Source organism: Gadus chalcogrammus, chromosome 14 (assembly GCF_026213295.1).
Source record: "Gadus chalcogrammus isolate NIFS_2021 chromosome 14, NIFS_Gcha_1.0, whole genome shotgun sequence".
NCBI lineage: Eukaryota > Metazoa > Chordata > Actinopteri > Gadiformes > Gadidae > Gadus > Gadus chalcogrammus.
In genome coordinates this window covers 20,849,567-20,871,463 of record NC_079425.1, presented here as the reverse complement: position 1 = coordinate 20,871,463, position 21,897 = coordinate 20,849,567, and the positions used below count along the sequence as shown (strand labels likewise).

General features: G+C 43.1%; 2 protein-coding genes across 2 annotated transcripts in view; both read right to left on the bottom strand.

The window, feature by feature from the left end:
• Window positions 1-297: 297 nt before the first annotated feature.
• On the bottom strand, window positions 298-11,217 carry pros1 (protein S). The gene is made up of 14 exons (XM_056607458.1): window positions 11,024-11,217; window positions 10,345-10,502; window positions 9,705-9,729; window positions 9,243-9,326; window positions 7,731-7,853; window positions 6,265-6,390; window positions 5,726-5,854; window positions 4,879-5,119; window positions 4,026-4,212; window positions 3,368-3,529; window positions 2,864-3,032; window positions 2,263-2,387; window positions 1,932-2,163; window positions 298-1,339 (listed from the first exon to the last, which is right to left on the bottom strand). The coding sequence occupies exons 1-14, from the start codon at window positions 11,085-11,087 to the stop codon at window positions 1,167-1,169; spliced, it is 1,998 nt and encodes a 665-aa protein (XP_056463433.1). The 5' UTR covers window positions 11,088-11,217; the 3' UTR covers window positions 298-1,166.
• Window positions 11,218-11,394: 177 nt separating this feature from the next.
• The window catches only part of rasa3 (RAS p21 protein activator 3), a 26,671-nt gene continuing 16,168 nt past the window's right edge, over window positions 11,395-21,897 (bottom strand). Inside the window, 15 exon segments of the mRNA XM_056607456.1 lie at window positions 11,395-13,670; window positions 14,153-14,336; window positions 14,777-14,880; window positions 15,248-15,456; window positions 15,681-15,763; window positions 15,905-16,011; window positions 17,416-17,489; window positions 17,834-17,911; window positions 18,221-18,298; window positions 18,652-18,755; window positions 19,749-19,872; window positions 20,180-20,254; window positions 20,670-20,784; window positions 20,912-21,060; window positions 21,858-21,897. The exon segment at window positions 21,858-21,897 is cut by the window's right edge and continues 117 nt beyond it. Of these exon segments, the coding sequence (XP_056463431.1) occupies window positions 13,595-13,670; window positions 14,153-14,336; window positions 14,777-14,880; window positions 15,248-15,456; window positions 15,681-15,763; window positions 15,905-16,011; window positions 17,416-17,489; window positions 17,834-17,911; window positions 18,221-18,298; window positions 18,652-18,755; window positions 19,749-19,872; window positions 20,180-20,254; window positions 20,670-20,784; window positions 20,912-21,060; window positions 21,858-21,897 (1,600 nt within the window). The 3' untranslated portion in view covers window positions 11,395-13,594.

The window sequence follows — 21,897 nt, the reverse complement described above, 5'->3', positions numbered from 1 at the left end:
CCGACTGTCTCCCCCACGTCTGTTTTTGTCATCCATGGAGAATTTTCTGTCGATCTTTCTTTTCTATTCAACTTGTTGTCTTCATATTTTTCTGAGTCATTCGGTTTCCCGTCCAGATTTGCTGCTGTGTTCTATTGTAGGTTTGGGTGAACATCCCATCGAATAGTAACATAAATAGTAGCCTATGTCTCTCTATGACTGCATATCATTCTGGCCTAAAATATTTGCCGAACTACATGTTTTAACATGTTGGAATGTGGTCTTGTTCAAACTCATTTATATTCAACTATTGTTATTATTGTCATTTTTTATTAAAAGTGATAGACAGAAATTAAGACATGTATTCAACGACTTAAACACAAATGGAAATAAGTAAACGCTTGGAAGATCACGTTTGTCAAAATACGAAAGTATTCCGTGCAAATTATTAATTATCCTTAAAGTGAAAAGGCTTCACTATAGCCGGCGGCCATGTAGCCCCAGGTCGCCCTCTAGCGGGATTTATGCAGTGAATTAAATATTACAAATGAATTGACTCATCCCGATTCGTGGCTTAACACACAGGTTTCATAGTTGACGAAACAATATACATTTGTTTGGCTCAATAAAATACATGTAATGCAATGTGTATTGTCTTTCTAAACTTTCCATTTGTGGAAATCCACAAATGTCACTCACTTGTCAATTTGCTTCTTCTTGAATTTCACAATCTTCATGCATGTCCCCCATAAAGTCACAAACGCAGACCACATAATTGTTACTAGAACCAGGACTTCACAGCCAGCTTCAAATGTCCTCAAATACCCGAGATGTCCCCACATACCCCCAAATACCCCAAATGTTGCAAAATACCCCAGATGTCCCCAAATGACTCCAGATGTCCCCAAATACCCGAGATGATTCCAAACACACCAGAATGTCCCCAAATACCCCAGAATGTCCCCAAATAACCAAAGATGTCCCCAAATTACTCCAGATGTCCCCAAATACCCCGGAGGAGCCTAAACCTCTCCCGATGTCCCGAAATACCCCAGATAAAAATCAGTCACAAGTCCAGCTCAGTGGTGTGTTCAGATCAAGCTACACAGCTCCTCCTCTTGCTGTCCACAAGGTTCCACCATCACCTGCTGGACGAGCATTCTTGAGGAGAGGAAGGGTTGATGCGGTCACTTCCTGTGTTGCTGGGTGTCTGGGGGAGAGAACGGGGGGCAGGAGTGGGACTTGATGCTGTTGTGTTTGGCCTCTGCCTCGTCGAAGTCCAGCAGCCCTCCGTTGACCTGCACAGTCATACAGCCGTGGTAGTAGGCTGAGACCGGAGTGGTCCAGAGAGGCACTTCGTCTAGACGGAGGGAGGGGAGGGGAGAGGGGTGAGAAAAGTAATGTGTGTATGATTGCTAGATACAAAGCGAGAGTGCAATAAAGAATGTGTACGATTGTAAGAAACAAAGGGAATATGTTATAAAGACTGAGTGAACTATTCTAAGATACAAAGGGACTATGTTATAAAGACTGAGTGAACTATTCTAAGATACAAAGGGTATATGTTATAAAGACTGAGTGAACTATTCTAAGATACAAAGGGTATATGTTATAAAGACTGAGTGCACTTTTGTAATAAAAATGTAATAAAGAATGTGTTTAAGATTATAAGATATTAATTAAATATGAAATAAAGGAGTGTAAGATTCTAAAATATAAAGTGAATATGAAGTGATGTAGTGGATATGAAGGGAACATTGTAGGATATAAGTCAAGTATGAAATAAAGAATTTGTATACTATTGTATGAAAAAGGGAACATGAAATAAAGAATGTGATTACGATTTTATTATGAAAAGTGAATACGAAATAAAGAGTGTATAACACTGTATGACCTAAAGTGAATATAAAATAAAAAATGTGTATGATTGTAAGACATAAAGCATGACTGACTGGGCAGCCCCCCGACGTATGTCTCCAGGGGCGTCGTCATGGCTACAGCCAGCCTCTGCAGGGCAGGGCCTAGCGTGGTGGGCGGGGCGTAGGAGGTGAGGGAGGTGGGGTCCCCGGAGAGCAGGAGGTGGGTGGTGTTGAAGCTCAGCACCACCGTCACCTTATCCGGGAAACACAGCATCAGGGAGTCCAGCCTCGCTACGGGCACGCCCTCAATAAACACCTGCAGGCTCTGGAGGCACAGGGTCAGAGGTCAGGGGTCACCAGCCGACACTAAGGTTCAGCGTGGAGGATGGAGAGGATGAGGATGGAGACAATGGTGAATACGTACCGCCTCGTGTTCTCCCTGCGTTACCACGGCGACGGAAAGGGGGGCGGAGTGGTTGGAGACCAGGGCGAAGAGGACACCGGTACTGCTGGAGGGACGGATGGACAGACGCACCTCCACCTGACCACCTACACACACACACACACACACACACACACACACACATTATATATATACCCTGATACACACAATATATATTATACATACTGTGTACCTAGATACACAGCATATACATCATATACACAAAGATAAGCAGCATATATATTATACATATCCAGATCCACATTATCTATACCCCAATACACACCATAAATATAATATATATACCTAGATGCACCTACACACTCATTATATATACTAAGATACCCACCATATATAATATATATACTAATGCACAATAACACACATTATATATACTAGGTACACCGTATAGATTATATGTGCATAGATGTTGACTTCGGCACATTGACAAGTCACCCCTCGCCACTGATATAGTTATGTACACTATTCACGCTATTTATACCACACACACACACACACACACACACACACACACACACACACACACACACACACACACACACACACACACACACACACTGACTGTAGGGGATGCTGAAGCGTGCATGGCCAGCTCCGGTGAAGTAGGAGCCCGTTTGCACGGAGATGAGGCAGTGTTTGCTCTTCCTCCCCTGGATGAATTCCTTGATCCCCAATGATCCCTGGTTCAGCAGGTTCCAGCCACGCAGGCAGCCATCGAGACGAGGGTTCATCTGATATACATACAACATATATACACATATATATATATATATATATATATATATATATATATATATATATATATACAACATATATCGTAGACTTAAGATCTTCGCAGGATGTGATGGGAAGTTCAAGAATGGATCTGAACTTCCCATCACTAATGTATACTGGAATAAAATTAAATAAAATGCTAAATCATGTGTGGCGAGACTTGGGATCGAACATTGATGCATTCTCGATGAGCTTCCGGGAGTGTGTGCTAGTGGGTTGCTACACAAAACATAACACGGGCGCCTGTTTTCGCCTGGCAGCTGTGTGCGCTGGGCTCAATGAGGCTGCTCACAGGTTTGATTATGTTGGTCCCGTTTGGCAGACCAGCGATGAAGACCTTGGTGTCCATTATCCCGCCCGCTGAGGAGAAGAGGCTTCCAGGACTGTTGATGTTCATCACGGCCTCGCGGCCGATCTTCACACTGATGCTGCTGTCCAGCTCATCCACCGAGATCTGAACCAGGAACACACGGTCGAAGCTCAGAAGCACCTCGACACGACAACTCACAACTAACAACGAATAACTGAAAAATGGTTATTTATCATGACCAACTCGCGGAGATACACCTGAGGTACATCAGAGTATGGCATTGTAGCATTCGGGTGTGTTGTATTACTGTACAGTGTGGTAGTAGTTCTTAAGTGTGGCAGTAGTATAGTAGTATAGTGACACCGACTGTTTATAGACCACTATATGTCGGTGTTCAGTCTGTTGTCTATGTGATGGTCCTACCGAGGTCTGACATGCTATGTGCGTGTGATGTGCTGTATGTAAATGTGACGTGTGATGTGCCTTGTTCCTGTTGTATGTCATATGTGCTGCAGAACAAGGAACCTGCTGGAAATCAGCTTTATACTGAGTCAGGCCCGTTTTAAATTGTAAATTTGTTACCTTTAATACTTTCCTGTATAATAGAAAATAAATAATAGTAGTAACAGAGTATACTCACGACATGCCAGTCTCCAGTGTTGACTGCCCTCCCTCCACTGGTGACCTTGTAGCTGTGCTGGTTCTTGAACTGGACCTCGATGTGTCCGTCCCGGAGCCCCAGCAGGAACCAAGAGCCCTGCTGGGTCTCTGCGTATAGCACCACGCCCTCAGGGTCAAAGGTCCGCAGGTCAAACTCTGCTGAGAACCTGGGCTCAACACACAGGTCATATAGATGTAGACTTGGTGTATTCAGGTAGATGAGTGTATATATATACAGCACATATATATATATGACTCTATATTACTTGGGGTATTGTATGGTATGTTTTACTTTGTAACTGTTTCTACTTCCAGGCGCGGAGTGATATGCAAACTTTCACAAAAGTATCGGGCGTCATAGCAGTTATGTATACGCTCATTATACTACAGTTGGGAACCAATTAGATCGCTGGATTTAGGTCCCCCGTTGTATAAACATATATATATGTTTCTATATGACTGTATATTACTTGGTGTAACCATGTAGATTAGTGTATATATTATATATACATATATATCTATATATATGTTTAAATTACTTTGTGTATTCAGGTAGATGAGTATAGATATATACACATACGTATATATATATGACTGTATACATTACTTGGTGTATTCAGGTAGATGAGTGTATATATATATGCACATACGTATATATATTATAACTGTATACATTACTTAGTATATTAAGGTAGATGAGTATATATATATATATATATATATATATATATATATACACATACGAATCTACTGTATATATGACTGTATACATTACTTGGTGTATTCAGGTAGATGAGTGTACACACACATATAACTGTAGCTGTATAAATTACTTGGTGTGTTCAGCGAGGCGGTAGCGCAGGTAGACAAGGGGTAGGCCATTGAACTGCTCCCCCAGGTAGAGCATCTCAGGGTGGGTTTGGTCTTGGAGCGGGAGGCAGATGGGGATGGGTTCACAGGTGCGCCCGTCCTCTCCCATGCGCAGCCCTTCCCTCCCCTCACAGTGACATGTGTAGCTCCCCGGCGTGTTCACGCACACGTCGTCACACACGGCCAGAAGACACTCGTCCACATCTGGAACCACAGATACACACGCACACACACACACACACACACACACACACACACACACACACACACACACACACACACACACACACACACACACACACACACACACACACACACACACACACACACACACACGCATGCACACAAACATGCAGTTCTAATATGAAACACTTTTACATTGTACCACAACAATCCGCATAATAATAATAAAATATTTTACACAATGATACATTATAAACATAAAAAACATTGACATAAAAACATTATCTCGTTATGAAATTACTGTAAAAGAAAATTATATTGCTACATCATAAAATTATACCATTATACAATTATAACATGATAATAAACCAGAAATACATGAGATATTCTAACAGGCATATATATAAATGTGATTTTTTAAACTAGATGTAACGATGGTGTTTAGATGCAACTGTGGTGTTTAAACTAAATGTCAAAGCGGTATTTTAACGATATATATAACAGAGATGTTTTATCTAGATACACTGTACATTTGATGTTTTAAAGAGATATAAATGTGACGTTTTGAACAGATGTTACTGTGGTTTCTCACGCCCCCTGTGGCCAGGGTGGACACTGCAGGCTCACCAGAGCAGGTTCTGGAGGCGAAGTTGTATTTGAACCCCGTAGGACAATGACACTCGAACAGCCCTGGCGTGTTCACACATCTGGCCGGCTCGGCACAGCTGCTGGGGTACATGCGGCACTCATCGATATCTGGAAACAACAGGATTAACAAAACATGTGGAGACATCAAACACAAGTTAAACATCTGGAACATCAGACTTCATGTGGCTTAATGACCCTAAGCATAAAATGGAAGTCATAGAAGAAGCACTTCAGGCCTTTAAGGATATCCCAATAAAACTAGCCAATAGGATAGGTTATCTTTTATAACACCAGGTTATAGCAGAACATAAAGACAATCCCAGAAGCAGGGTTAGGGTATGTAACACCAGGTTATAGTAGAACATAAAACAAGAATATAAGTAGGGTTAGGTTATGTAACACCAGGTTATAACACAACATAAAACAACCCTATGAATACGGTAAGGTTATGTAACAACAGGTTATAATACAATATCCATGGGTACTCCTCCTTTCCTCCCAGTCAGACATGGTCTCACCAAGGCACGTGAGCTTGTCGAGAGGGTAGTACCCAATCTCACACGCACAATCGAACCCTCCGGGGAAGTTGATACACTTCTGGTTGCAGCCCGCAGGGAACTCTGGGTCGGAGCACTCATCAATATCTATTGATCAAAACAGACAGATCTCAAGATAATATTAATATGACCATGTTATGTTACCGGATGGGCCGCAGTCTCATCAGGGCGTTCTACGATTTATCCACCAAGGAGTGGTTTACTACAGAGACGCAAGAGAGCCACTGAAGTATCAATAAAAAAGAATCAACCCTTTTATAATCCCCATCCACTCCAGAGTTTACCTCATTTACAGCATGTTCAGGTTTATGGTTGGCACAAAATATGAAAGTAATTTGTGGACTTGCCCTATACTCCATACATTCTCCTGACATACTCAAAACATACTCCATATGGACTCCTTGCATACTGCAGACCTCTGGTTTTCTGCTCTAAAAATGTTTTATTTTCCCACAATTTCATAGAAAAGCCAAACGTCCACAGTCTCAACCCATTTTGCCTATGTGACCATTTTGTTATTGTATAACAACCTTACGGCTATCATTAGGTGGATACCATTAACAGTGCACATTTTCAGATCTGTACTCTTTTAGGAAAGCCCTTAATTCTTTTGTGAAATGTGTACTTGGAGTTTTCTTGATGTTGTGTGCTTATCAATCGAAATATTCATAATATGAATGAGGCTTCATGCAGATCAGGAATGTCAGTGGCTCAACGGGATAATGCCGTGTACTGGTGATCCTTAGGTGTCTTGGCAGTACCTTAGGTACTGCCAAGACAGAGAATGGCATTAAGGGGAACTTCTTCGTTAACCATTTTTCCTTCATAATTAACTCTGTCATATTTATATTTCTTCCGTTAGTGTTCTTGACTACAAATGTTTAATTTCCCCAGAATTTCAAAGATTTTTCAGGTATATGCTTTGAAGAAAGCCCTTAATTCACTTGAAAAATTTGTGCCTTGAGTTTTCTAGATGTTGTGTGTTTATCAATAGACCTTTTGAACATGTGAATGAGGCTGCAGTTCAGGTTTATTGAGAAGTGGAACATCTTTCCTTAAATATAACAATTATAAGTTAGATTAGGCGTGAACCCAAGGAGGAGGCCATATTGTGTCTGGTATGGCTGGAGTATGAACAGGGCTTAAGGTGATGAGTACTAAAGGCTCAGTTATGGTTCCAAGTCGCGGCAACGCAACGGGACCCTCCTTAGCGTCCACCACAAGGGCCTGACGTGCGCCTCCCAAAAAATGTAACCTTGCATCGAGGCAGCAAAGGCTGTGATTGGTCCGCTAACATAAACCCGACACAGAACAAAGGCAGGATCAAGACTGGGTTGAAGCAACTGCGTGGTCATTGCATTGCGTCGCCATGGAACAATAACTGAGCCTTTACAGATAATCAATCACTAGTACTGATCAATACTCACCATCCTCACAGTGATGACCCTTCCACCCCTCCCGACACACACAGCTGTAGGAGGCCTGTCCATCCACGCACCGCTCAGACCCCGCCTTTTGGCAGGGGTACGGGGAACACTGGTTACTGAGCTCTACACACAGAAACACACACACCACACACATATAGGGAGAGTGAGAGAGAGACACACACACAAACACAAACATATATAAGAGAGAGAGAGAGAGAGAGAGAGAGAGAGAGAGAGAGAGAGAGAGAGAGAGAGAGAGAGAGAGAGAGAGAGAGAGAGAGAGAGAGACACACACACACACACACAGACACCCACACAAAACACACATAGAGGGAAAGAGAGACACAAACAAATTGAGAGAGTGAGCCACACACAAAGACATCCACAACAAATACACACATAGAGAGAGAAACACTCCCACACATAGACATAGAGTGACTCACAGGAGAAAGTAAGAGAGACACACACAACACATAGAGAGAGAGATAGAGACACACACACAACACACATAGAGAGAGACACACACACAAACATAGATATATAGAGAGAGAGAGAAAGAGAGAGAGAGAGAGAGAGAGAGAGAGAGAGAGAAAGAGAGAGAGAGAGAGAGAGAGAGAGAGAGAGAGAGAGAGAGAGAGAGAGAGAGAGAGAGAGAGAGAGAGAGAGAGAGAGACATACAAACACATAGAGAGAGAGAGTAAAACACAAACACACCCACACACAGAGACACACCCACACATATACACACAGTGACGCACACACCCAAACACACACACAAGCACCCACAAACCGATAGAGAGTGAGACACACGTCCAGACACAGACAGACGCCCATATACACAAACACACACATATATGAGGTAAAAATACAAATTATATCGATGTACATATGTGTGTATGTTCACATATGTATGTATGTAGTATACAGTAAATATACTCCATGTGTATAGGTATAAAATATGTACGCAAAGTATATATTATAATCAAATTATTATATATTTATACATATAAATATATATATATATATATATATATATATATATATATATATATATATATATATATATATATATAAATATATGTAAATGTATGTATGCATACGTATGTATAATACCTTTGCATAGTAATCATATAATTTATATAAATAGTTAGATCGATTATATATGCATATAATATTTACGCAGCATATAAATTATACTATAGCGATTATATATGTGTGTTTATATGTATACTTTATACCAAAATTATTATTATTGATATTACATGTGATGTCAAACCAGGCTGCTTAGGCCACGTTGTGCTTGTATGAGTGCTAGTATTAGAACTCAAACTAGTATTGGTGTTATATTACCTATTATGCAGGTGATACAGATCTGATGTTACCAGGATTATTTCTAGATTTAGACCATCAGTACTAGTAGAAATACTGGTATAAGTATTGCCTGTGAGGCAGGTGCGTAGTCAAGAACTAGCATAAATATTAGCCCTAATATTAGAACTACTATTGTATTACCTGTGACGCAGGTGCGTAGGTCAGGTGGTACAGATGCAGAGTTTGAGTTTTGGTTGATGCCGACGCGATGAGATCCCAGACACACTGCGAAATAAATATAATTGATTATTATTACATCATTCATTATGGATTAAATGATCATGTATATGTGTCAAATACATATAATTTAATACATCTTTTAAACAGCATCTTTAATAATATTACTATATATAATAGCGCTTAGATCACACCTAAATCTTCATTTTTAATAATACTAGATGCATATAATAGCTCTTGATCATTGCAATGTGAAGTCACGATTACGAGTAACGAGTTAGGATTACACCTGTGATCTTGTAGCAGCTGAGCTAGGACGTTCATTTCAATAAATCTTTTGAAATATTAAGAATCTGTCCCTCTGTCTGCAAACCTGAATTATAATATAGAATACATCTAGAATTCTTAGTGATCTGGTTTACTTACCAATGTATTTAGGGTAGAAGTATTCCTAAACAAAAAACAAGGATAAAAGCAAGCATTAAAAATCGATATGGTAAGATGGTTCTGTCTGATAAGTTTATTAAATAGTTGAATAGCAACATAATAATAGCTTGATAGAAAGATTTTAGTTGAATTAGAGTTTGATAGTAAGATAATAAGTAGTTTGATAGTATCTAATAGTTTGATAGTTGTATGATAATTCGATTGTAAGATAATAGTTTAATAAAACATAGGTAGACATGTTGATCGTAACATAATAAGTAGTTCGATAGTTATATAGCTGGGCTACTCTCTACTTCTTTCTTTCTTAGGAACTCAGCTCTTTTGTAGAATTTTTTTTCTGCTAAAGGGTACTTTCATTTGCCTCCACCATCGCCCCCCTTACCCTTCCCTTTGGGTTTCCTCCACGATAAATATACTTTTACTTTTCTGTTGTGTCTCTTCCACGATGTCCACCCCTGGTTGTTATGTTAGCTCCTTCACCCCTTAGACCAGTTAAAGGAACCCAACATCACTGGGATATGTTACATCGCATAACATGTACGTTATGCGAGTAATGCAATACGATATTATTAATAAAATACTAAATAGGTAGCGGGAGGTTGATTGATCAGTTCCCCACCGTCTCCGGCTCGTTTTCGAACACCTCCCGCGCCTCCTCCCTGCTGCACAGCTCCTCCACACACTCCCGCTCCAGGTTCCCCTTCATCCTCTCCTCGAACATGGAGTTCGCCCTCCTCCTCCTCGCGAGGACGACAGAGGCGGACCTCCTGCTGAGAACTACATACACGAGCACACATGCGCACGTACACACGCGGACGCACACAAACGCGCGCACACACACACACACACACACACACACACACACACACACACACACACACACACACACACACACACACACACACACACACACACACACACACACACACACACACACACACACACACACACACACACAAATGATAAAGTGTTCTAAGAAGTAAAACTATGCAGAAGAGGTCATGTCATTTCTGGCTGCTCCAGATAAACTCGTCACACGGGACTATCGACGACGGGGCAGCAGCCTCGAGGAACTGGGTTAACCTCCCCGGGGGATTTGGTTCCGTTGCGAAACCGTTATTCCCCAGAAACTACGTCATCGTCACCGGGAGCAACTTCGGTGAGGATAGAAGGCACCATGTTTGGTATTTAGCAAAGAACGGCACAGAATAGGACCCACAAACAGTCGGGTCAATACCCGGGCACTGATCTGGGGGAACCAGATCGATCCCCGATCAGCTGATCACTTCGGTACTTACATTGCTGAGCGTCACCAAGCACCAGCAGCAGCGCGAGAAAGCAGGTCAGGCTCGTCCTCCACATGTCTCTTCTTCTTCTTCCCGTCTACTTCTCTCCTACTCTCAGTGGATAACTTTCCTCTTGATGATTTTAAGTCAGTCTATCAGTGTGTGTGTGGGTTGTGTTGAGTGTTTGCCAGAGCTGGTCCTCGGCCAGAGTGCATGAGAAACAACGGTGCACGGCTGCTCATAAACACGCGGCTTGGAGCGGACGCACGCACGGAGCGCGTGCGCGCCTGGCGCAGCGGGACTTTGAGTCTATTGATTTGAAAGCACAGTGGGCGTTCATGCAGAAAATACGTTTACACATGACCATGGAGGAATTCAACACAAACACACACACAAACACACGCACTCCGAAACCTCGAATAAGTAAATAGAGTATTCTGATAGAGAGAGATAGTAAAAATAATACACCATGTGACATACATTGTTATCAACTTCATTGTCATGAAGTTTCATTACACAGTTTATGTACATATTTCTTATTTTAATACTTTCAAAATATAGAATACAAAAAACGCTGTTCTCCCTTTAGTAGTTGAATCAGGATCTTCATCTTCTCATCTAGTGAGATCATCCTAGAATATCGGGGATAGTCTAGCACCATCTCATTAGATCGTTAGCAGACACACAGCTCACAACACTCTTTCAGCTACTATGTTTTAGGAGGTATTAAAAATATGAAATGTTCATTATGGTCGCGTTTGAGACGTAAGTATACCAGGGTTGGCAGTAAAGGTAGTAATACGCTCACCTTTAGCCTCTCTAGCAAATACTGACGACCCTCTTGGGCATCAGATAGTTAAACTACGCTTTCTAGTGTAGAATAACGACCCTGCAGGTATCATCTGGTGCAACTACGCCATCTAGTAGAGATCAACGAACTTGCAGGTATCAGCTGATGAAACTACCCTCTCTTGTGGAGAATAATGACCCTGAATGTATTAGCTGGTGAAACGACGATCTCGAGTGGAGATCAACAACCCTGAGGGTATCAGCTAGTGAAAGTACGCAGGGTAGTGGAGATCAACTACTCTGCAGGTATCAGCTGGAGAAACTACGCTCTCTAGTGGACATCAACGCCCATGCAGGTATCAGCTGTTGAAACTACCCTAACGGAGAGATCAGTTTGTCGCTAGCGGACATCAGCTTCGAAGGAGTTATTTGGCAGATGTTCCTGCAAACAGGAAAGGTGACTTTGTTAAAAATATTACTAAGGAGGGAGAGGAGGACAAGAGGCTTCATTGTGATTTACCGTCTGGGATTAATAAGGAACTATCTTATCTCAACAGTAGGGTTGAAACCTCTAACCCTGAATTAAACCAATTTGCTGAAACCCCACAGAAACCTAGAAACATGAGGGGTCAGAGTGGTTGAAAAGGTCCCAGATCATTGTAGAGAATGAGAAGCAGGAGAGCTGGACTGTTTGGCACTGCTGGGAATTACTTTCACTCACTGGAATAATGTCACAAGTCTGCCGTAGGAACAACACTAGTTTAGGGTTAGGGGATAGAACTGTCTAATAGGGTTAGGATATCATCTTCATAGTTTAAGGGTATCGTCCTGTCTGATAGGTTTAGAGTACCATCTGAGAGGATATAGGTACTGTACTTTTTGAAAGGGTCAGGGTATGTAATTCTTCAAAGGGTTAGGGTTCCATAAGATCTGACAGGGATATGGTACCGTCTGATAGGTTCAGAGTACTGTACTGTCTGAGGTTTGCGAAAACAGAGCAGGTTCAAACTAACGCGAGTCCTTCTGCAGAAACGGACAATGCCTGTGGGTGCTTCTGATTTAAGATTGAACTCAGAATCCAACCACTGATTAGCATATTAGCACAGTGATCCTAAGGGTCAAGGGAAGTTCAGGCGGCACCGCTGGGATGCTAACAGCCAGTGTGAGAAATACAGGGGGATTTGGGGGGTGCTGAGTCCCCCCGAATTTATTTTGGGGTGCTCTGGAAAAATCTTTAAAGACGGGCAGAAGAATGTCAAAAATGTGCATTAGCATTGGTCCCAAAAACTGTCATGGCAGCCTCTCCTCTCCTTCCTGAGAAGGTTGAAACCTGGGAAATAGAGTCCTTCCGTCGTGGGTTTGGTCTGTGAGACTTCCAATACAAAGAAATAAACATTAATATCAGTACAAAATATTCAAAAACAAGGACAAATAAAACTACATTTTTTCTCAGAAAGGTGTGAGCGAGGCGTGTCGTCCTGTGGTTTAGGACAGCTAGTAAAGTGCGTAGTAAAGAGGTTCTCCCTTCCGACCACTTGTATCATGGGGTCTAAAAAAATGCTCCCCTCTCCCAATGGGAAATAAGTGATAAAAGTCAAACAGTTTGTAGCTTCAAGAGCTGCTATTGTGAAGCTTTTCCTCGTCTTCTTTTTTGTGAAAAATAACATTTTAAAACACTGGAGTAAGTAAGTTGTTAAAATGAATGCTGTCTTTCTTCAATGAAAGAAATCCTGCTGGTCTCGGTCGTCGTGGTAATCTTCCACAGGGGTGGAGCTTATGTGGAGTGGGCAGGGCTTAGATTGAGTAGGTGGTGCTCTCTGACTGCTGGGTGATGTAGCATTGGAAGCTTTTGTCTCCGATCGGATGTTCCCTGAAACAGAAAGGCATTGAAAATAGCCGTTATGAAAGGTGATGAGCAGCCTTGTTAACTGTGTTCACACATTTTAAATAGAAAGTTATTATTGTGTTTCTGTAAAGTTTCAATAAAATTGTATGAAACTTGTGCATTGTGTTTACGTCCCTAAATCTTTATAAACCACGTTGGGGGATAAATAGCCTTGTTCATTATGTTTACACTATTTCAATAAAACATCATAAAACTTAACCTTCTATTTCACAAAAAACGCTATGAAACATACGTTTTATTGAAACATACTGTTTCAACTGTTTCGTAATGTTTCAATAAAAAATTATAAAACGTGTTCACTGTGTATACATTATGTTAAAAAAAACACGTTATTAAACTTTCTCACTGTGTTTACATACTGCTTCAATACAACGTCATTAAACCTTTTCAGTGTTAATGTACTATTTCATTAAACATTATCAAAGTGGCTCAGTGTGTTTACGCACTGGCTGCCGATCTTGGTCTTCTTGAACTGATCCCGGCGGTACTGTGTGTGCCTCTGCTCCAGCGTCTGCACGGCCGACACCACCAGCTTCAGGGTCTGGTAGGTCTCCTGGGGCTCGTCGATCAGGAAGCTGGAGTACTCGTCCTGCTCGGGCCCGTCGTACACGGACCTACTGCCACATGCCTCTGTGGATAGAGTCGTATGCACTTTATTACCCCAGTTCATATAGTACTGAAACACTATGCTATGTTCTAGGGCTGCTCGATTAGTGAAAAGATCTTACTCACGATTATTTTGGTCGATATTGAAATCGTGATTATTCAAACGATTATTTTTTATTTTGAAAACATCATGCAATTATTCAGCATTTCTCGCCAAAAAAGAATTTCTAAGACCTTTGCAATTTCTCCTTAAAAAAATACACAAGATGTCGAATGGAAATTGTTCAAATAGGGAATAATGTACAAATATGTATCCAGCTGCCAAAAAATAAATAGAATGAAATCCAAATCTTTTTCAACTCTTATATAGTTTGGAGAACGTTTACATTAGTTTGGAGAACGTTTGACCCAATAATATATTTGTTTTAACAAACACACACATATAAACACAGACAGACATGTACCTTGCATCTTGACCAGCTTGCTCATGTAGCAGCTGAACAGAGAGTAGATTCGCTCCGTCTCGCGGTCTCCATCCACATCCAGCTGGATGTTGTCTGGTAGACCCCTGGACACACAGACACACACACACACACACACACACACACACACACACACACACACACACACACACGCACGCACGCACGCACGCACACACACGCACACACACACACACACACACACACAGCCACACACACACACAAACATAAACACACATACACACACACATTAGGGGTAGAAGTGATTTGTGTGAAGGGGTGGTACTGATGCGTGTGAACGTGGCACTGATGTGTATTAAGGGGTGGTAGTGATGCGTGTGAAGGGGTGGTACTGACGTGTGTGAATGGGTGGTAGCTACTGTATATTAATGAACGAGGGGGTGGAAGTGATGTCCGTGACAGGGTGGTCCCGATGTGTGTGACGGTGGTACTGACCCGGTGCAGGGCGTACACCCTGGGGCCGTGTCAGCCGACAGGCGGCAGCAGAGCCAGTGCCCGTTGAGGTAGGCCGAGGGGTGGTACGTGGACAGCCGCTTGCGGTTGCAGTGGCTGACCTTGGTGAGGATGTCCATCCAGTCCCGGGCCTCCACGCAGTTGTTGGCCTGGATGTAGAGCGCGCGCTCGGGCTGCACCACCTGGAACATCTGAGGTCAGCGGCAGCCATGTTAAAGCTACGGCTGGCAATATATTTAGGAAGTATATTTTTCGCAGGGATTTATTTTACGATTTTTATGCTTTATTGTAGAGTGAGATAGACAGGAAGGTATGGGAGATAGAGGGGACGGTACGCGCTCCACATGGTGATCCACTGCTGCGCCCCTAGGGAGTATTATTTGCCGTGCTTCATACAGAGATTGTTTGTTCTCACGTTTTTCATCTTGAAAGACTCTTCCTCTAGTCGCTCTACTGCTAGGATGTTCTCCATGGGGATGCTGCACAGAGCGCCCTCTCCTGGACATAAGAGAAATGACACAGGACAATTATACATCAAACTTTAAATGTACATAATTTTTAAGTCCATGTTTAAGCCTACGTATACATATCTACAAATTACGACGGTATGAAATGTAACGTTTTCTTTGTATCTGTAACCTTTGGATTTGTGGTAGGTGAGCTCATGGTTGGTCAGACGGAACCAGCGCTTCTTGAAGTTCTTGATCCCAAAGCGGTTCCTCCCCTGCGCCCGCTTGATCATCACCCTGCAGAAACAATCACCAAGGCAACGCTATCAATGCCACGACGACACTACATCCACCACGGTCACACAATGATCAGATTCAGAATGATTCATTATTCGGTCTGTTCTAGTGTCTTGTGGAGACTGGATGCCTGGACTCTCCTAATGGTTAACCGGCCAGCACCCCATCACCAATTTAAAAGGTTTTGCCTGTTTGTATGTATGTATGTCAATTATGGCACCCATTTCACTTCTGATCACCCCTGGAGGGAGGGATCTCTCACTCTGTGGTCATCCTCCAGATTTCTTCCTTGCTAATAAAGGGAGTTTTTTCTTGCCCTCTGGGAGGCTAAGGTAAGGGGGGTGTCTAAACATGTGGCCTGTTAAACCCTATGAGACTGTACCTGTCGGCACCACCAACAAAGTCCTCAAAAAACGTCAATATGTCCAGAACTCAGCTGCACGCCTCCTCACTGGTACCCGCTCCAGAGAACACATCACACCTGTCCTCCGTGAACTCCATTGGCTTCCAATTAAACACAGAATCAACTACAAAATCTTACTCATCACCTACAAGGCCCTCAACAGCCTAGCCCCCCCCCTACCTTGCCGACCTCCTCCATCACCACGCCCCCTCCCGATTCCTCAGGTCCAATTCTGCCAACCTGCTACAAGTTCCACGGACTGAGCGACGGACTTGGGGTGATCGGGCCTTCTCAGTTGCTGCCCCCACCCTTTGGAATTCACTCCCCTCCCACATCAAAGTCTCTCCAACCCTCTCTTCTTTCAAATCTGCCCTCAAAACATACCTTTTCACACTAGCCTTCCCCACCTAACTCCCACCTTATTCTTCATGTTTAACCTCTGTTTTTCTTTTATTCCTAGTCTGTCTTACATAGTTTTGATAGGGCAATATGTAAAGCGTCTTAGAGTACCATATTAAGCGCTATATAAATTTAATTTATTATTATTATTATTATTATTATTACCTTTGATTAAGGGCTATATAAATACAATTGCAATAATTGAATTGAATCAGCCAAAGCTCACTGCTATCGCCACATCTGAATCATAATGGCAATACATGATATTGACAATTTCTATGATATCTAAGTAATCATGATATATGATGATTATGATACATCGGTACAAGAGAAATCATACGGATGACATATCATGACATGATATAGGATGACTATGACACATAAGTAATAATGATATATGATTACTATGATATGAAGGTTGAGCTCCAGTAATCGCCCTCCCCCTTGAAGGGGGTATTACTGGGGTATCGAGTATGAAATCGTTAGGATGACTGTTTCTCGAGGCGAATAGGAACGACGAATACTGTAGTCAAACAGCCATGTTTTGAACAGGGCACGTTTTGAACTGCACTGCATTCGTAGTTCTAAACAGAGCTGCGTACCCCTCCTTCAGCATGATGGGAGACTCGATGCTCTTCTGGTCCCAGTGTCCAGACGACGAGATCAGCTCCAGGAACTAGGGAGAAACACATCAGGCACGGCTATAGTAGTTCACCTATACCACTAGAGTAGAGCTGTGGCACACTGCACTACCACAGGCTGTTAAATACACAGATTAATAACTAATTAATCTGAGAGAGGGAAACCTAGAGACTCTAGTAGAACTATAGCAGGAGATAGTGGTGTTGGTGCTTTGACGATGGTGTTGTTGCAAGGGTAGATAGCGTTGTTGCTATGGTCGATGGTGCAGTTGTATTGGTGAATGTGTGGTTGCCATGGTGATGGTGTTGTTTCTACGTTATTATCTGGTTATCCTTTTGAATCATCTTGTGTTATGTGATCAGCAGCAGCTGCACCCACATTCTTCACAGCGTCTCCATACTTCTGCTCGTTGAAGAACTCATAAAACGCCGCCATGTAGGACTCCTTAAAACTGGCCTTGGATAGAAAGAGAAGATGTATACAGACAAAGAGATAGAGAGGAAGACATACAGGTAGGTAGAGGGACAGAAAGACAGGTAGGGGAGAGCGAGAGAGAGAGCGAGAGCGAGAGCGAGAGAGAGAGAGAGAGAGAGAGAGGTGAGAGAGAGGTGAGAGAGAAAGGAAGGAAGGAAGGAAGGAAGGAAGGAAGGAAGAAAGAGAGCGAGAGAGTTGGATGGTTGTTATCTAGTATGTGATCATGGTATTCTCGTAATGAATAGTATAGAACAGTAAAAATAGCATGAAGAGGGTTTTAGAGGAGCTCACAGATTTGGACTTGGACAGACTACCAAGAGTCTGGATGGTCTTGGAGATCAGAGTCAGAGTCCTGGAGGTCGCTGGGTCCTGGGAGGGATGACATCATTCAAGTGATGGCAAGGATCGCATTAAGCGTCAGAACATTTTGTTTCATCGACTTTCCTTCTATGCTCGCAAGCGGATTTAATGGGTGGAGTCTATTTCGATTTTAAGAGCCTTTTGTTCTGTAAAGTGTGTCACTTTAACCAGCACTGCCTGTGTGTGTGTGTGTGTGTGTGTGTGTGTGTGTATGTGTGTGTGTGTGTGTGTGTGTGTGTGTGTGTGTGTGTGTGTGTGTGTGTGTGTGTGTGTGTGTGTGTGTGTGTGTGTGGGTGCGTGTGCATGTGTGTGTGCTTGCGTGCGTGTCTGTGTGTGTGTGTGTGTGTGTGTGTGTTACTCACAGGGTGATGAGGGCGGAGCTGGAAGAGGTTTGGAGAGAGGATCGCCGGAGCGAAGAACCGGAGGAAGATGAAGCTGCTGACCGCCGTGTAGCGCACCTCCTCATCTACACACACACACACACACACACACACACACACACACACACACACACACACACACACACACACACACACACACACACACACACACACACACACACACACACGAACAAACACGGACACACACACACACACACACACACACACACACACACACACACACACACACACACACACACACACACACACACACACACACACACACACACACACACACACACACACACACACACCAAATAAGTGATAGCTAAAGTGATGGATCAGTACCTACTCATCTAGAAACGAGGTGAACAACAATAGCTCTTGGTTGTTCATTTTGTTTATTGGAAATACAGGGTACTGCTGGGTTACAGTAACTTCAGTAGTAGTATGGTAAATACAGGGCACTGCTGGGTTACAGTAACTTCAGTAGTAGTATGGTAAATACAGGGCACTGCTGGGTTACAGTAACTTCAGTAGTACCATGGTAAATACAGGGTACTGCTGGGTTACAGTAACTTCAGTAGTACCATGGTAAATACAGGGTACTGCTGGGTTACATTAACTTCAGTAGTAGTATGGTAAATACAGGGTACTGCTGGGTTACATTAACTTCAGTAGTAGTATGGTAAATACAGGGTACTGCTGGGTTACAGTAACTTCAGTAGTAGTATGGTAAATACAGGGTACTGCTGGGTTACAGTAACTTCAGTAGTAGTATGGTAAATACAGGGTACTACTGGGTTACATTAACTTCAGTAGTAGTATGGTAAATACAGGGTACTGCTGGGTTACAGTAACTTCAGTAGTAGTATGGTAAATACAGGGTACTACTGGGTTACATTAACTTCAGTAGTAGTATGGTAAATACAGGGTACTGCTGGGTTACAGTAACTTCAGTAGTAGTATGGTAAATACAGGGTACTACTGGGTTACATTAACTGCCGTAGTACCATGGTAAATTACACTCTACCAATGGTTTACCATTGGAGATGACATTCATTCTGCGGTCAGATCACCTTGGAAACGGGATGCTGCGGACTCCCTTAGAGAGAAGAAGATGTCACACATCACAGTTGGACAGCGAACACCGGAGGCTGTGATGACGGAGAAGATACGGTCCACGTACGCACGCAGGTTCTCCTATAGAAATATACACATACATAAATATATATATTTAAGCAATAGCTCACGACAGGCTATATGGTTATCAGAGTCGAACAAACTGAGAACGAAGTAAGCTATTGATTTGATCAAACGGTCACCAAGTATGGCAATAACAAAGGTTAAAGACCTTACCTGCATAATGATGCAGGTTTTCTACACACACACACACACACACACACACACACACACACACACACACACACACACACACACACACACACACACACACACACACACACACACACACACACACACACACACACACACACACACACACACTCACCCGGTTCGTGTCGAGGTTCTCTGATTCCTTGAGTCGGACCGGGTCGATTTCACACGGCTTGTGATCCGTACAGATCTGTAGATCACACAAAAATGATGGGTTGAAAGCGGTAGGATGGTGGGACCCAACAACATACTGGTATATGGGGAATTAGAACCAACATCATACTGGTCTATGATGGGCTAGAACTGACACCATACTGGTTTATGATGGTAAGAACCAACACCATAATGGTATATGGTGGGTTAGAACCAACACCATACTGGTCAATGGCGGGTTAGAACCTAGACCATACTGGTCAATGGCGGGTTAGAACCTAGACCATACTGGTCAATGGTGGGTTATTAGAACCTAGACCATACTGGTATATGGTGGGTTAGAACCTAGACCATACGGGTATATGATGGGTAAGAAACAACACCTTACTGATCTATGATGGGTAGGATCCAACACCCGACAATCAATCTTGAGTTAGAACCGACCACCCTACCTCGTCTATGATGGGCTTCAGTGTGACCTGAAGGTAGTGCATGCCCGCCAGCTTCATGGTCTCGTCGATGCATTTAGACGTCAGAGAGTTTCCCCTGAAGATGGTGTTGGGGTCCCTGCCACCACAGGGAGCACAAAACACAAACAACACATTATCGGGTGACTTCCAGGGAACTGTGTGTTCTTGAGCTCAAGTCGACCCCAGGTGAACTCTGGGTAACCGCGGTGTCTCTGGGTACTTACTGCGTGCGGTTGACCTCGGCCTGTGCGATGGCACTGAGGAACGGGAGGACCTTCCCGCTGTGGAGGAAGAGACGCACCAAAGGGACGGCAGCTTCCTGTTTCTCCCGACACACTTCCCCTAGGATGTGAGCTGCCGAAACAGACACAGGCTGCCCACACACCGACACACACACACACACACACACACACACATTGAGTCTCTGAATGGGCTGGCTCCTTATCTATATCTCTGACCTACGACGCCCCCATTCTAGTGCAGATCTCTCTTAAGCCCCTTTCAAACATGCAGTCCATTCCATAAACGTTCTGGAACAATTCCTGCATGATGATTGCTATTGCGGGAAATCTGCACCGGCATTTTGCCAGCTCAGAACCGGATCATAATTTACGCTTCAGCTGTATTGTGGATGAAAGCAGCAACATTGCCAGGAGAGGCGCATGGAGGGTTTTGCCCTTCTGACGTAACAATCTTTCAAGTGGAGCTAGCCAACCAATCACAAGACTCCACTGATGAATATATATATTTGAACCGCAACTGTTTATCTTAACACGCAAAGGCTTCTCGGATGATTCAATAGCAATATCGACACAGCTTCTTTTTTTTGCAAGGAAGCTCAAAGACAAGCTTCAAGAAAACTGGAACTGGACAGATTATCCTCCTCAGCGAGGTTTGTTTATTGCAGCTGGAATCTCTACGCTAGCAAAGAACAGCGGTATCTCACCTGTATGCTAGCAGAGAGGAGCAGTAGCTGACCTGTATGCTAGCAGAGAGCAGCAGCAGCTCACCTGTATGCTAGCAGAGAGGAGCAGTAGCAAACCTGTATGCTAGCAGAGAGCATCAGTAGCTCACCTGTATGCTAGCAGAGAGCAGCAGTAGCTCACCTGTATGCTAGCAGAGAGCAGCAGTAGCTCACCTGTATGCTAGCAGAGAGCAGCAGTAGCTCACCTGTATGCTAGCAGAGCGCAGCAGGAGTTCCCTGAGGGGG